The 17,532-nt window shown below is 36.2% G+C and overlaps 1 protein-coding gene across 3 annotated transcripts in view; it reads right to left on the bottom strand.

The window, feature by feature from the left end:
- The window catches only part of LOC113116685 (collagen alpha-1(XV) chain-like), a 37,670-nt gene that overhangs the window by 19,944 nt on the left and 194 nt on the right, over positions 1-17,532 (bottom strand). For all 3 annotated transcript variants that reach the window (XM_026284989.1, XM_026284998.1, XM_026285003.1), the window contains exons 2-5: positions 17,420-17,490; positions 4,296-4,843; positions 2,318-2,392; positions 2,012-2,119 (exon numbers count right to left, since the gene is read on the bottom strand). In XM_026284989.1, coding sequence (XP_026140774.1) covers positions 2,012-2,119; positions 2,318-2,392; positions 4,296-4,843; positions 17,420-17,490 — 802 coding nt within the window. The remainder of the gene's footprint in view (positions 1-2,011; positions 2,120-2,317; positions 2,393-4,295; positions 4,844-17,419; positions 17,491-17,532) is intronic.

The raw sequence follows: 17,532 nt of genomic DNA, 5'->3' as shown, positions 1-17,532 counted from the left end.
CTACAGATCTGAATCTATTTATTACGATTATCTGTTGCCGTGATTAAAAAACACTTAAATTAAAATGGTATTTCATAAAACTATTTAAAGGTAAAGTATGTAATTTCTGCATAAGTAATGGCACCTGCAAAGAATAGAGTTTCCAAACACTACTATCACTCCTACCGGCCCATGGCATCCATTGTTTGGACAAACAGGTATCCCAGACCCAAAATCACAGCATTGATTGAGTTGAGAGTTAACGTCCGATTACACAAACCGGATGTTCCCAACCTTTTTTATCGACTGAACACCTATGACCTTTTTTTTTATTTAATTGAAGTCCCCTCTGACATTTAAATTAACACTCAAACAACTTTACACGTTGCTATTTGGACATAATTAAAATAACTTATTTAATAATTTAGATTATTTAATTATCATATTTATGTATCATATTAGGTTTAATTCTGTATACTTGTATATGCAAAAGTTATAATGTTTTGTTAAATTTACATGGGACTGTAGGAATTGTCTTGCTTGGTACACTCCTGTTATGCATTGCAATGCATTACATCACAGCAGATTTGCAATTGGTTTACATGTCCCTTGTGAGAGATCAGTATTAATGTCACCCGTTCCAGTATGTTTTCGAGAGCAATATTTGAATATATATTTGAATGTAAAGGTATCATATTGCTTCAGAGTATAATATATGGCATATAGTGTAATTTCTGGAGCTCAGCAACTGAGCAACATAGTGTAATTTCTGGAGCTCAGCAACCTTCTCCTTCATTTTTTTTTCATTGCATGGAGCAGTCAGCACATTCATCAAAAAACATTCCTATTTTCCATGCAAGAAAGCAAAAATACAGATTTACAATGCACCAGGAAAGTAAAACCCAGCATTTTTTTGGGGCTCAACACTGATACATAAATGATGTACGTTTTGTCTTGTGTTTGCAAAGAACAAAAGATTTAAACCCTTTTGATTCCTCTTAATATTGTAACAAAATTCTACTCCCTGGAGGGACAAATTAACCTCTTTGTTTCCTGTTTGGCAAAGATAAATGAAGCATAATTTCATCAAAGAAACAATAACATTGACTATAAAACATGCACTAAACAAGACAAACAAATATGAAAATGATTTCTTCTTTCATGCTTATCTATTCATCGGTGAAGTATGCTTTGCTTTTGTGCACAGAATTTAGAAAAACAACATTTTTCAAAAATTCTAAACTTTTTAAAGTTAAAATGAATTCAAAGTCCGAAAACACTTAATATGAATCTCATATATATAATGCTTTTTTAAAGTTATTGATACACTATTGGTCAAATGTTTGGGATCAGTAAGATTTGTTCATGTTTTTAAATAGAGCTCTCTCATACTCAACAAGACTGCGCTTATTTGATAAAAAATACAATACAAACAGTGCTGTAATATATCATTATTAAAATTTTAAATAACTGTTTCCTATTTTAATATATTTTAAATGTCATTTATTTTTGTGATGACAAAGCTGAATTTTCAGCAACATTACTTCTTCACTGTCACATGATCTTTCATAAATCATTCCAATGTGCTGATCTGCTGCTCAAGAAAGATTTTGAATTATTATCAGTGTTGAAAACAGCTGCGCTGCTTAATATTTTTGTGACTATTTTCAGGATTCTTTGATGGATAGCAACATTCAAAAACAATTTTATTTGTATCACTGTAAAACTTTTGATCAGTTTAATGCATTCTTAAAATAAATGAATGAATGAATGAATAAATAAATAACACATTTGAACAGTAGTGTAAATTAATACTTATAAAAGCTATAAATGGTATAATGGTCCAGAAAAATGTATGGCTTTAATAAATGACACATTTTAAAACAATTAGACACATTTTCATTGCAAAATTATGTAACTGGGTTATGTAACTGGGTTAATATATATATATAATATACATACATATTTTTTTTATTTAATCCGGTTAATAGAAATGTGATGTAATGTGTGCAGTGAGGCACTTCTGTCAAACCTCTTTATCTTCTCTCTCATTTGTCTGACCAAAGATTACTTCACGTCTCCCATGTTCTTCTTCATCATCATAATCACCATCACCGCTTCCATCGCTGGAGGACTGCAACTGCAAAACATCACCAGGGTCACGAGCGACTCCACCACAAGAGGGAGTGCCAGCTCTACAACCACCATTCCCAAACATACATCTTGCTTTCAATTTACTATGACAAATTTGCTGCTATGAAATGCTCAAGGATGGTGTAATCATATTCCGAGACGAATAGCACGAACGAGACAGAGAGAGAAATGAAAATGCCCTCACGCCGGGTTCATCCTCCTCACACTGCTCTTCTGCTGCCCTAGGGCCCTGTTTTATTACCAGCTGTTGAATGGACCCCTGACAGATTGAAAGAGAAAAAGAAAGAAACATTTAGTTGTTCAGCTGTGTAAAACAAAATCAGATTGTTTGTGTACAAGATTGCTGTGTATGTTTGCCGAATGCCAAGTGGTTAATCACACTGCAATCATGTTGATACACAAGGGCTGCCCGGAGCTGTAAACCACTGTCAGGAGAAGAGATTTGTTCTGTTACAGCAGACGCACAGCAGCACAGATTCATCCAGAGCTCAGTGATGTGCCAGAAACGCTTAAGGGAAGGTAATACATTTTGTACAATTAGCAGCAGGCTTTCAGAGGAAGCACCTCTTGTTTTACTCATTAGGATTTAATGGGTTCTTTCAGCCACACATTCATTCAAGTACAGCTGGGATTTATGACGGCTGTCAGCTACTTTCATTATTAAAGACATTATGAACTGTCCTAGTCCAAATAGCCATAAAACAATAACAAGCAAAACTCAGTTAGGACCATTACAGATGACACATATCAACACAATAACCGTCATCAGTAATACCTCTGAAGGAAGATGTGAGAGAACAAATATTTAACAACAGACCGACAATCCTCAAAAGTGTCTTTACAAGAGAACACAACAGTAACTGTAACTCTCTGGAAATTTGAACCTGGGACCTTTGTGGTTTTAGCCAGGTCTAAAAGTATGATTGTTTCTCTCTGCAAGTGTACAGTATGTGAGAGTTTTGTTGCTAGTGCTTCTCTTTCCTTGAAGGAGGCCCGTCTACTGTAGCATTATGTCACGTAACACAAAGGATTGGACCACAACACAACCAACTAAAAGCTCTGAAGGACACTGTCTGAATCAAAGCTTTTGGTATGGTGGGTGTTATACAATGTAAATGTGAATAAATTAGGGGGAAAAAATGTATATGCAACTAATGATTTTGTAAGGTGACATTTTATTTTATTATCATTTTACATGTTATAATAATATTTTATTATTAAAAACAAAACAAGCACTCATCAGTGCTAACAGGTCAATTCAATTTAGCAAAAAATTACATGATCAAAAAGTGAAACATGCTATTTACCAGAAAAAATGGTATTAAAATCTTACATCGTTATGTCATAATTATGATTTCTTATCTCACAGTTTTGACATTTTATGTCATAACTATATATTTTTCATAATTTAAAATTGTATGTCAAAATTCTAACTTAAATTTTTTAATAAAGCATACTTTTTATTCTTATGGGATTCCAAAGAAAACAGATTAATAAACAATATAAAAATGATGTACTATTTTGTCTAATAAAATATAACATTCAACAAATATAAACATATATCACTAAAAACTAAAGTCTGAAAAAGTAAATTTAGGCATCACAGCAATATAATGTACAGTATGAGAAATGTACATTTAATATGATATTTTCTAAATCTTATATTTTACAGTATTATTCATGTTTTTTAACATTCACCTTAAGTGAGTTTATCGCAAACATAATCTAAACATAATAAACTGGGAAAATGAGCATGCATAATTCAGTATCAGTGAATTACAGTACCAGTATGATATCAATATTCCATGTCAGTTTATAATCACAGTAAACATGATCAAAATAAAAGCTCACTGCCTCTTTTGAACATTTGTACTTGTACACTCTGACTTTGCTCTAATGTGAGCCTGTCAGTTTACTAAAAGTACATATTCTCAAGGCCCAAGTACACATAAAATCAAATAATTGTATGACATCTAAAAGCAAAGGACAAGGTAAATATGAATAAGAAGATTTCAGAGTGGTTTTCAGTTTTCAAATTTCAGTGTGGTTTCAGATAATCTTCAGATAATCTTAATGTTCAGTTATATAGTTTGTGAGGTTTAAATGGTGAGAAAATTATATACACTAAAGGTTTTTTGGTATTGAACAAAATGGTGACCTACCACAAATCTCTCCATGCCAGTACTGCCTGCATTTGCCACAAAGATACCCGAGCCCGGCTTAAAGCTGAGGGGCTGCTGGCTTCTCTTGAGGGGGATGCTGTGGTACTCCTCACAGTCCATATAGAGCCGAACCTCCTCGTGCTCGACCGTCAGCGTGAAGCGATTCCATTGCTGTGTCATATCAGGCACTTTAAAGGAAGCCACCTCCATGTTGTCTGCAAGCCCCGACTCACTGTAATACAGTACAATCCTCTGGGTCTCATCCTCCACAGGGGTCAGGGCCAAGCCCAGGTGGACCATCTTCTGGGAGGGATCTGTGATAGCGAACAGGACCCCTCCTCGAGAGTTGGAGGGTTTGACGGTGACAATAATGGCAAAGTCCTTGAAGAAGGGCTCAGGTACAAATGATTGGGTCAGTCGACCTACATTAGCATGAGGCCCAAAACTGTAGGCAGGGAAACCCTCGTAGCCCGTGATGAAGGACACAGATGGAGGAAGAGGAACACCAACAAGCTCAGTGAGGACTAGTTGATCCTTAGACCCTCGCTCTGAAAGAAAACACCCAATAACAGGGGGAATGATTAAAATGAAGGACAATTTACAGTCTTAATATCCCTTCCCATATTTATGAAAATATGTCTCTCCTAATATTACATGAAAATACAGTGAACAAGACAAAAGTGTTATTTATATATATATATATATATATATATATATATATATATATATATATATATATATATATATATATATATATATATATGATCAATGACAAACAACTTAAATGTAAAACTTACATTAGGCTATATGGCTTAAAGACGACTTATAATTTTGGAATATGAGTTAAAGGGAAAGCTTTTATAATTTGTTGGGTATTTGTTGGTTATTGAACAGAAGTTTCACTGAACTGTTTTATTTCATTTTCATTGAACTGTGACAGAATTGTAATGGATTTGAAAATCATACAGATTTCAGGTTTCACTGAACTGTCATAACATTGTCATGGAATGCCTTAAGTATGTTTCAATAACAAATTGTTGCATGCAACAAACAGCCTCATTGCAAAGATTTTGAAAGCACTTTTCACTTTTACAAGAGCTACAATGTAGCAATTATTCTTTTGCATTCTTTTTCTGCAATTCCATCTCCTGTTTCACAGTTATTAGGACGACAGTGAAACATTCTCATTAGTTCATGCTAATGTCAATGTCAAAATTCTGTTTCAGTCTGACATGTGTGCTAATGATAATAATGAGGTAAAATATCAAATAAAGAGCTCTACAGGGCTGCAGAACTTCTAGCTAATTCTCTCAGCTAAGCATTAAGTATACAGCAGAGAGAAGCTTCTCTTTCTATAAATTAATTAAAAATGAATTTAATTACAGGTCACAGCGGTTTGTGCTGAAAATAAACTGTAGTGCAAGTCAACTAACTTTCTTAAAGATTAGAAAACACAAATTGCTACAGTATAACGCTTATCACATTGAAATGCCATGATGTAGTGCATGAGTGTATAATACATCTTGTGTATGCAAATCTCTCCAAGTTGGTTCATTACAAAAATATATTATGAAATCGTAAAGAAATTAAATACATTTATAGTTAATGGGGATGTTTTTTGTATTCAAAAAAAGAGAAGAAAACAAAAGAAAAGAACATGGCCTTTTACCAACATGTATCTAAAACGTCCTCTCTCCCTTCATCTCTCATTCTGACCAACATTCATATCACATTCAAATGCACTGAACAGACAAGTGCTTCAGTGACTGCATGAAGTAATGGGATGAATGAGATATCATTTAGGGGAAAAGTCTGGACCCCAGGGTTAATTTCACAATCTTCCTCTGTGCCTGTAATCAGCAGGTGACCTACAACCGATGGTCCAACAGTGACCCCTATTTCCCAAAAACCTCCTGTCCTAATCCTATTATTATAATATCATGTGATAGGGATTTAGCTTTAATCTCTACGAAAAGTGAACGGCGAAAAGTGGGCTCACAAACACCCTCTTTTGAACCTTTTCGAGTTAAGCTATATTTCCTTGCTTTTATGGGTGATAAACTATTTCAGTAATGATCTCAACACATAGCTAAGCCCAAATGACATTTGGATACAAAGCTAACAAGACGGTATTGATACACATTAATCTTGCGTATGCAAATTTTTCCAGCTGGTTCATTACAAAAATAAATGGTAACACTTAATTTTGATAGACTACTTGAGACATGTTTTGCTGAATCCCACTGTGGACTGAGGAGGGGAGGCTGGGAAAACAGGGGCTGTGCTCTCCTCTGGTGCTGTAGTGGTGGGTGCAGATGTAGTGACAGCAGGAGCAGGTGAGGTCATCTCTGGGACCCATAAAACCTGAACCACTGGATCTGAGAGGACACACTAACCAGGCTCAGGAGTACCATACAGGTCAGCGGCAGCAGGGCCGCCATGCTGCTTGACCAAGTGTGGTATTTAAGCATACATCATCCACTGATATAACACCACCATAACACGTTATGTCGCTTCTCCCACAATTCTCCTCTTTGTACCCCATAGGGACCCCCTCTTTACCACGCAGGCTGTGGTATTCAGCAGGCAGTCAAATGTCTAATCCTCTACTCCATCATAATGGGATTGTTGAGCACACACAGAATGAGAATGCACAGCCTTTGACCCCCAGCTCAACCCCTTCCTTAAATCCCCTCCACTTATTACCACCTCTGATGAAGATTTAGCCCATGGCAATGAGGATCGTTTGCAAAAATGGAGCTTTCACAACAGTGTGCAGTTATGTCGAGTTTTAAAGCTTGCTTAATAATTTTCTTCATCTTATAAGGACATACAGTGCTAGCAAAGACACACTGAGTGAAGGGAGCATTACATTTTAATTAGAAGGCATAATGCTTTATGCATTTTCAGTTCAACTAGGATTCAGTTCTGGTAATAGTTCAGGCAGATAAGAAAAGTAGAAAAGAGTTGTGCGCAGTGTAAGAATGAATGATTTTTTTTACTGTAGTAAGATGCATTAAATTGACCAGAAGTGACAGTAACATTCTTACAGATGAATTAAATTTCAAATAAATGTATGAGCAATGAAAAATTATAAAAAGTAAAAACGTTGCCACAAAAATATTAAGCTGATTATCTGTTTTTAACATTGATAATAATAAGAATCAAAAATCAGTATATTAGAATGATTTCTGAAGGATCATGCGACACTGAACACAATGAAACTGCAAAAGTTTGGGGTCAGTAAGATTTTTTTTTATGTTTATGAACAATGACTATTATGCTCAGGCCCTGTCCCAAATGTTACCCTAAGCCCTTGTGGTCTTCCTCTGAGTCTGCACTTTCATGGCGTAATGCCGCATTGACTGTCGGGTAGAAGTCTGCTGCGGAGCTTGCTCTGAAGTGAGTATCGAGGGTGCATAATGGGAGCGCTCGGGAGAACCCTTTTGAACGTTAAAATTATTAATGGAACACCCTACGGTCTTGTTGACTTAACAGACACGCGCATGCAGCGGCCATGGTAAGTCTGCAAGACCGAAAGTGCACTTGAAGTGTTCCAATTGGGACAGGGCCTCACTGTCACGATCTCTGTCTAAAATGCCCACGAGCTCACTAAAAGGCACCCCATCCTGTACCCTTTACCATTCACCCCGGACTCCATTTCCCATAATCATTTGCTTGGACTCATTACAAAAATTAATTCACTTGGCTTTCATCAACTCATCAGTCTCACAATATAAGAATGGCACACTCTACATCGCTGGTGATTGAATGTTTATCTCTTCCGTGTTTCCAAGTGTCCTAGATTTAGAGCTTGCCTTTCTTGTATTTGACTGATGCCTTGTTTTTGAATTATTGTTGCCTGCCCTGACCTTTGATTGTATTGTGGAGTACTCTTTGCCTGTGCCTTGGATGTTATTGTTTGTTGGTGTTTAACCCTCCCTGTTCTGACTTTGCTCTATGGAATAAAGCCTTGGATTTGGATTTCCAACTTCGTCGTCAAGACTCCCTTTGCTACACTCATCAAGGCCGCATGTATTTGATTTGAATACTGTTAATACAGTATTTCTATTAACGTTATCTGTTACAATATATTTTCAAATGTAAATCATTCCCTTGATGACAAAACTGAATTTTTAGCAGCCTGTCCTCCAGTCTTCAGTGTCACACGATCCTTCAGAAATCATTCTTTTTAAATGCTGATTTGCTGCTCAAAAAACATTTCTTATCTCTTTTTTGTGCTGCTCAGTACTTTTGTGTGGAAACCATGATACATTTTTCAGCATTATTCGATTGTAATGATAAAATCCCCATATTCTTCCGGAAGAAGGAGGCGGGAACCGGCGGACAATCAAACAAAGACTTTAATATTCAAAATAAACACAAAACAGCGCACCAGCCCCTCTCGGACGACTGGTGGACGCAAATAAAAACCAAACATAAAATATTGCCCAGGCCTGGTCCTCTCTCGTCCTTCACTATAGTCGCTCCAGTTTTATATCCTTCCATCTCCTACGTGGGACTCGAGACCGGCGGTGGGGCGCAGGTGTAGCTCATCTCCAATCACTACACCTGGCCTCACTCCTCGTTCCCACGCCTCTCGGCCCCGCCCCACTCGCCACATCGATGAATAGAAAATTCTACTGAGCAGCATGTATTTGAAATAGAAATCTTTTTTATTGATTTATTGTCACTTTGATCAATTTAATGCATCCTTGCTAAATAAAACTTTTTCAAAGCAAAACAAATAATAACAACAATCTTACTGTCCCCAAAGTTTTGAATTGTACTGAATTTTTGATGCTAGTAAAACATTAGCTTATATGTACATTATAGATTTATCAGAAAACTATCAGAGAGGTGGTTATATTCTGGATGGCCTCCATGTCCTTGAACATTGTAAACTAGGAGTCTGTATTCTGCAAGCTGAGGGAAAAATCAGGCCATGGAAATACTGAGTCAGTTTTATTAGCCCAATCTCCACAGCTCAGTGATCATCAATAAGCTGACAAAGAGAGTGTGTTCTGATCCACAGGGTGACAGTGCGTGCTTGATTGAGATTGTTGCAGATTGTTTAGGGTTTCATTTACAATAGGGTTATTGGGAGATGAAAGGCTGTGTCTTTTGAACATCTTGTTTAAAACTTGTCACTTTTATATCTAAATCAATAAAGAGTAGCCGACAGTTACTTGCTGTCAGTGCCCTTTGGCCTTTAAATCCATTGAATATATACTGCTTCATTTACCAATTCATCCCAATACGCACTTTACATCCTGCTGTGTGCCCAAATTCTGACTCTGGGTGCTTGAAATTATAACACAATTATAAGGCAGAGGGTAAACTTTCCATAGAGTCTCATGTGAACAAAAAGGAACTCAAAGTGTTAGCCTTTATTTTAGGTTCAGGAGAATTTTGAGGCCCAAATGTTAAGCAGGAGAGATGATGTTCCCATTCAACCGACCTCACTACTCCCTTTTCTGTAACCCAGCAACATTCAGTAATTGGTTTATTGTCAAAAGCCATCAGCTGTGCAATACTGTGGATTTCTTGTCTATAGAAAAGTCTCAATTAGCATCCATGGCCTCCACTCAAGGGCATTATGCCTAATGGTGCAATTAGACAGTACTGTCCTCGAAATGCCAGAGCCTGAATCAAGAGCTAGACACAAATTAAAAGCTAGACACCATATTTGCATTATGTTTCTCTTAATGAAAAAAACAGTATTATACAGAGATATATTGATATATATAATTACAATAAATTGTAATTGTCAATTAGAGTATAATTCAACCTCTCAAACAATTATTGTGGCATTGTGATTATTAATAATATAATACTTTTTTTTTTTTTTTGGAGAATATAACTACTGTTTCCAAATCACATTTTGTGATGGTCCTGTAAATAGAATAATATTTTAACCCTTAGCGTGTGTGATTTTACAAACAGTGATCATCAGGCTCTCCCTAGTGGTGAGTTACAGTACCACATCTACCACTTATTTACTTAAACATATTCATTGAAACCACACACAATGTGTTAAAAAAAATTATTAGCCAAATTAGCCAACATGATAACAATATGTTACTTATTATAAATCAAAACATACAGTCTTTTTTTTTTAAGTGTTGAAATACTCATTTCTCTGTGGCACTAGTAACTGTATGGTGGTCTGTTGTGTCGACTGATTGGTCGTGAGTTCGGGTGAGGGCTTTGGTACTGAGAGATTAACATCAGCAATAGTGAGGGAACAGGAGCTGACAGTAGCCAGGCTTCAGTAATCAATTTGCAAAATGAATGAGGCTTCGTGGGTGAACAAAAACAGTGCTTAGCCACATTAAATTAAAATCACACTCCAGAATATTTTTAGTAAAGTCTGCACTCGTCTGCTTTTTCCTTTTTTTAGTGACTCTGTGGGCTGTTACTCAAGAGCATAGTATACCTGATGTCAGACAATATTTTGTGGCCTGTTGTCTGATTAGTTGTTTACATCTTCATCTCCAACCGTTTGAAAGCAGAAACCCCATAGTTACAACCCAGGAAAGCAAACAGTGGGCATTCTCTGCTTGTGAAGTACTGAATATACAAAAAAGGGTTTTGCAAGACCCCTTTATATACAGGTGCATCTCAATAAATTAGAATGTAATGAAAAACTTAAATTATTTCAGTAATTCTACTCAAATTGTGAATCTTGTGTATTAAATAAATTCAATGCACACAGACTGAAGTAGTTTAAGTCTTCGGTTCTTTTAATTAAACATTTATGCATTTAGCAGACGCTTTTATCCGAAGCGAATTACAGTGCATTTAGGCTAACATTTTTGACCTAACGTGTTCCCTGGGAATCGAGCCCACAACCTTTTGCACTGCCAGAACAATACTCTACCACTGAGCCACAGGAGTGCTATATCCAAGCACGTTAACAGAAAGTTGAGTGGAAGGAAAAAGTGTTAGAGAAAAAGATGCCCAACCAACCGAGAGAACCACAGCCTTAAGAGGATTGTCAAGCAAAATCGATTCATGAATTTGAGTGAACTTCACAAGGAGTGGACTGAGGCTGGGGTCAAGGCATCAAGATCCACCACACACAGATGTGTCAAGGAATTTGCTGAACCACAGACAACATCAGAGGCATCTTACCTGGGCTCAGGAGAAGATGAACTGGACTGTTGCCCAGTGGTCCAAAGTCCTCTTTTGGACCAAAGTCCACTGCACCCGTTTACCAAGAGATTGTGAAGCACTTTATGTTTCCTTCTGTTGACCAGCTTTTTGAAGATGCTGATTTCATTTTCCAGCAGGATTCGGTTAGTGGTGGCAGCTGCATTGTGCTGCCGGTACATGCTTGACTGACACCTGCCAACACTGTCAAAAGCACCAAAAGTTGGTTAAATGACCATGGTGTTGGTGTGCTTGACTGGCCAGGGACCAAACAATGCAGATGAGCTGAAGGTCACTGTCAGAGAAACCTGGGCTTCCACACCACCTCAGCAGTGCCACAAACTGATCACCTCCACGCCACGCCGAATTGAGGCAGTAATTAAAGCAAAAGGAGCCCCAACCAAGTATTGAGTACATGTAGAGTAAATGAACATACTTTCCAGAAGGCCAACAATTCACTAAAAATGTTTTTTTTATTTCATTTTATTTTATTTATTTTTTATTGGTTTTATGAAGTATTCTAATTTCTTGAGATAGTGAATTGGTGAGTTTTTGTTGGATGTGAGCCAAAATCATCACAATTAAAAGAACCAAAGACTTAAACTACATCAGTCTGTGTGCAATAAATGTATTTAATACACAAGTTTCACAATTTGAGTTTTATTTTTAAATTAGAATTTAAATTATACCAATCCATGTTTTTTTTTTATGTAAAAGTTATTGCCAGTCTTAAAGAAGAAGAAGAAGAAGAAAAATATGTAGGCTAGTTTTAAGACTAGTCTAAGCATTTTATGTAACTGGGCACTGTTTCTAAAGTGCTCATAAAAAAGAATAATAATAATAATAATAATAAATAACATAAAAGCCACTTAATTTGATGTGTTGTTAAATGAAAGACAAAAAAAGTGCCGCTGCACAAAGGAAATATAGATTTAAAAAGAACACAGGAAAAATCAAGCATGAACTGAAACTGAAATAAGTAGCCAATGCATCCACCCACCTATTATAGTTACATTGAATTCCTCTCAATATCCAGTGAAAGCACCGCCCTTTTCTTTGAACAAACTACTTAACTAGATACCAAAACTGCCATGAGATGAACCCTTTACCAGTTACACAGGTAACTAGACCCCAGCAACATGGTCACCTCCACACCAAAGTGAGATGTTGCCAAATATTTATAGGTGAGTTATCTTTGGCTTGCCCTATGTATTTGTGGATGTTTTCTTTGCTACCATGACATAAAGCACTGTATGACATCAAAGAGAGCCAATTTTTTTAACCAATCAGATTGAGCTGTTGGGCAAGAGGGAGGAGCTGTCTCCGAACAGAAAGTGGCCTAGTGTTCACTCTGACTCAGGTCATTATAAGATCCTCACACACCTTTAAGAGCAGAGAGAATCTCAAACTCAATGCTGCTTCTGTGTAACATGTGTTGTCTTTATGACATCGGCCCGCCACCTGCTATGTTCTTGTTAAAGATATGCAAGTACACTCAGCTTGTTAGAGCAGGAAATGTTTTATCTGTGCTTACAGTGACCTAATTACCTAATTTCCCCCATGACACCGTAAAATAAATAACTTTAATAAACGGATATGGAACTAATTTGCCATACAATGATAACAATGATGCAACATCAAAACGTCACACCTTTCACACAATCATCTGAATATGAACATGGATGGTCAGCATGAACGCGGCAACAGGACATGCTATACATTATAACTCCTTCTCATGAGTACCGGTGAGGTCTGCAGGTAATGTTTTAAGGGAGTTTACCATGCTCATTGTAATGCAGAGTCCCTGAGGGTCAGTGATAGGCGCGACCCCTGGGCAGAGAATGATAGGAATGTCCAGGCCCCCACGTTCTATCCAACTTCAATCATTCAATCACACACCTGGAGGTCACAGTTGACTGAAGAGGAGGCTCCCCAAAGTAATTACAGAACTGCATGAGGGAGTGTTCACAGAAAGAGAACACTGAAAGGTGATCACTGATTTGAAATAATATTAAACACTGTAAATAAACAACTTCCATATTTCCATAGTAGCTGCTGAAGATAATGTTTTGATTTGGGATACAGGGTTTGTGATCAGATCAACCAAGAAGACAGATGTTAATACCAGGTTTAATAAGGGTTTTAGGAGTGAGTGCATATCATTACATGACCAAACTTCTAATTAAAAATGATCTAACTATATATCTGTCAATAACATTTGCAAAATTCTAAGTTACTATTTCAGTTTGTTTAAATGCCTGTTAAATGTGCCTGACTTTGCTTCTTTGAATAGTTGTGGTTTACTCTGAGAGTAAAGAAAAATCCAATGAGATTTGACAACCAAGCTAATGGACATCATTAGAGGAGCAGAGTATTGACTGTTAACCCAGAGAAACATTCTTGTGGGTGCTGTGGTGTAGTGGTTTACCCTCAAGAAGCAAGCCATTGTGCCCTTGAACAAAGCTCTTAATTTAAGGACGCAGACAGACAGGTAGCGCAGATCCTTTATATAAATAAATATGTAAAAGTAAATATATAAATAAATTATACTAATTTTATTAGATAAACAACCAAATAATAATGGGTCACACTAGGATGTAGAATATGGTCATGCAGAATATTTGCTTTATAAGTACTAATAAACAGCCAATAAAATAAAAGGCATGCTAATAAGCAACTAGTTAACAGCGGAACTTCTTGCACAACGATGATGTCACTTTTAGAGTCAATGTGCTTTCAGCATAAACAGCATTAATAGTTATGTTAAATTTAGAGGGCTAACCAGGCAGGTGTTCTCACAGCAGGGAAGAGCTCGAAGGCATTCGACTAATGTGAGCATTTGATAAAAGCTGAATTTGATTAATGCTGAACATTATTTAAAAAAACATTTCAGGGCTCCTTCCTATCAATATAAAAAATATAGAAAGACAGCGTCAACCCCCTGCAAACATGATGCCATAAATTATGCCAACTTTTGCATAGATTACAACATCAGTTGCAAGACATGTTTGAGAAATGAGCAGTGCAGAAATCAAAACGCAGCAGTACCAGATTTCACTTCAACAATCTCAGTAATAGATGCAAATCTCATGCTGAAAAGAATACGTGGAACAGAGACAAAATGTCCAAAGACCCATTTTACTAATAAAAAGAGTGTCTGATCACTCCTCAGTTTTGCTGCAGAAATGGAGCTTCAAACACAACATATAACATTCACAAGCCTCTCAGATAAATCCCACAAATACAGAATATGAAACAACTCACCTGAATATCAGTTTAATTTCAAAGGGAAACAGAAAAATATATTTGGCTATCAATATTGCTATATGCTATATAACTAAAAATAGTAAGACAATTCAAGACAAATGACAGGTATCCTCTGCACAAATAAACATCACAAATAGAAACAGGTTACGATTAGAGTGTGTATTAAAGGCTCATGGGAAAGGAAATCTACATGCTATTCAGAATTACAAGATTGGAAGAGAAATTAAGTTGAATTAACTGCCTAAAATAATGAACACAATGAGGATAAAAGCATCTCACGCTGTCACTTTTTTTTGTTTTCACTAACAAATTAAGCAGATGTTAAGAGGTAAAATGTTTTTCTATTATTCATTTAGCTCTTTTTATCATCAAGCCCATGATCAGATAGAATAAGACATTTTCTTTTTCGAGCTTTCAGTGTAATTTTCTATTTATTTTTTGTTATCTAATACTCGAGAGCCACATTATTGTCATAAAATTGGTAATACTTCCGTTAACACAAACTAACAATACTTAAAACAATATACTGGTTTTGGTTAATGTTCAATTCTACACTATCGTGCAAAAATTTGGTGTCAGTAACTGTTTCAGTTTTTTTAAAGAAATTAATACTTTATCCAGCAAAAATATATTCAGTTGGTGAAAGGTAAAAAAAGAAACAAAATGCTGTTCTTTTGTAATAAAAGTATTACAGTTTCCACAAAAATATTAAGCAGCACAACTGTTTCAACATTGATAAGAAATGTTTCTTTTGCACCGAATCAGCATATTAGAGTAATTTCTGAAGAATCATGTGACACTGAAGACTGGTGTAATGATGCTGAAAATTCAGCTTTGCATCACAGGAATAAATGCCAATTTAAAATAAAAAAAGTTATTTTAAATTATAATGTTTCACAATAGTACTTTTGAACAGCATTTTTACATTTACATGTTATGGACTTATATGACAAAAAAATTAGTACTAGCAGTTAAAAGAGACATAAAGTCAGACGGATGAAGCTCTTCAGGTCAGTCGAGAGCATCTCAAGTTACATGGCTGTCATGCTGTTTGGAGGATTGCCTTTTGAAGAAACTGAGCTCATGAACTAACCAGCACAGAGAGGGTATGAAGGATTAACTTTATTCTGACAGTTTATCCCTCAATTTTTGGCTACTCCAGATGTCTGAGCACATTATTGTGTTGAAAAGTGCAATCTGTGAAACTGTTCGAAGCTTTGGACAGCAATGGAAGCAAACAAAACAACATCTCTAAAAGAGAGGTCACCTGCCCTCTCCGACCTGTTCTATAGGTGCCCAGAGAAACTGAATGACAACACTGGGCTCATCAGACAACATAATGTTACTGGATGTCACCTGCCTCCAAATCTCCACAGGTGACCACATCACACCTGATGACAAGCAGACAAACTTTATTATAAGAAGGATGCTGTGAAATGGTTGGTGGATCAGATGAACTATAACCTCTGCAAGTGATTCTCTAGGACTAACTGTTTTTGTAAACCTAAACACTTACAGCACAATTACTAATAATGATAATATTCATCATATGAAGACAGTACTTGGATAATCACAATGTCTAGGCCTGGAGCAGAGAACGTTCAAATTTCACAGTGCATCTCCTTAAGTATACTAAAATACCGACATTATACCAAAAACAAGAAAACAGAAACATTTGCTTTATAATATAATCACAATATTGGACAAATATCTGAAACAGACATCTGTTTAGATCTGAAATCACACGCACATCTGCATTTTGAAATCCAATTGGAAGTTTGCCAAGTGACAATAAGGCATCAGAAGATCTATAACTGGTGTAGCATCTCTTTCACACACACTCACACACACACACACACACACGTTTGTTTTTGTGAAAAGTGGGGACATCCCATAGGTGTAATGGTTTTTATCATGTAGAAACTGTATATTCTATCGCCCTTCACCAAACCTACCCCTAACCCTAACCCTCACAGGAAACTTAGTGCATTTTTGCTTTCTCAAAAAAACCTAATTCTTTATGATTTATAAGCGTTTTGAATAATTGGGACATGGGTTATGTCCTCATAAGTCACCCTCACCTTGTAATACCTGTCATACCCATGTCATTATACAGAGTTGTGTCCTGATATGTCACAAAAACATGCCCCCCCCCCACACACACACATACACAAAATCACATACTGCTCTACATTAAAGCTTAAGCGTGGCATTAAAGCTGAAGCATTTTCATTTGAGGATTTCATAGACTAAATCAGCTAAAAAATAATCATCATCAAGTAAATAAATCATATCAAGTATGCAGTTTGACATATGGACACCTTAGTCATAATCTAACCTGTCTACAACTCTGTCATGTTCTTTGCATCATACAAAAGCCTACAGGTGTCAGATTTGTCTGTAAAATCATAATGTTCTGACACTAATATTTCCCCATTCACACGCTGTAAAACTACTTTGTTGAATTACCATAAGTAACTTCTTGTATATATATATATATATATATATATATAAGTAAAATATGTTATTTGATATGACTAAATCAAACAAAATATATACTGTACAACATCACTCATTTTTAAGGATCACATCTTAGAAATAGCTCCTTCGTATAACTTTACTCACTTTTAACACTCCAGTTGTCAATCAAAACAGTACTAAAAGTGGACTTGTGTTTTAAAAAACTGAAAACATCCACCGACCTTCCATCACATGAAGTGCAGATGAGAGAGAATCCGAGGCGAGATGCGCACCAACGAGCCACAACAAGAGCCTAGGTGAATGCAGTGATGTTAAACACAAATACACTACACAA

This window comes from Carassius auratus, chromosome 2 (assembly GCF_003368295.1).
Source record: "Carassius auratus strain Wakin chromosome 2, ASM336829v1, whole genome shotgun sequence".
Classification (NCBI taxonomy): Eukaryota; Metazoa; Chordata; class Actinopteri; order Cypriniformes; family Cyprinidae; genus Carassius; species Carassius auratus.
The sequence above is the reverse complement of the archived record's forward strand: the minus strand, read 5'-3'. Positions and strand labels throughout refer to the sequence as shown.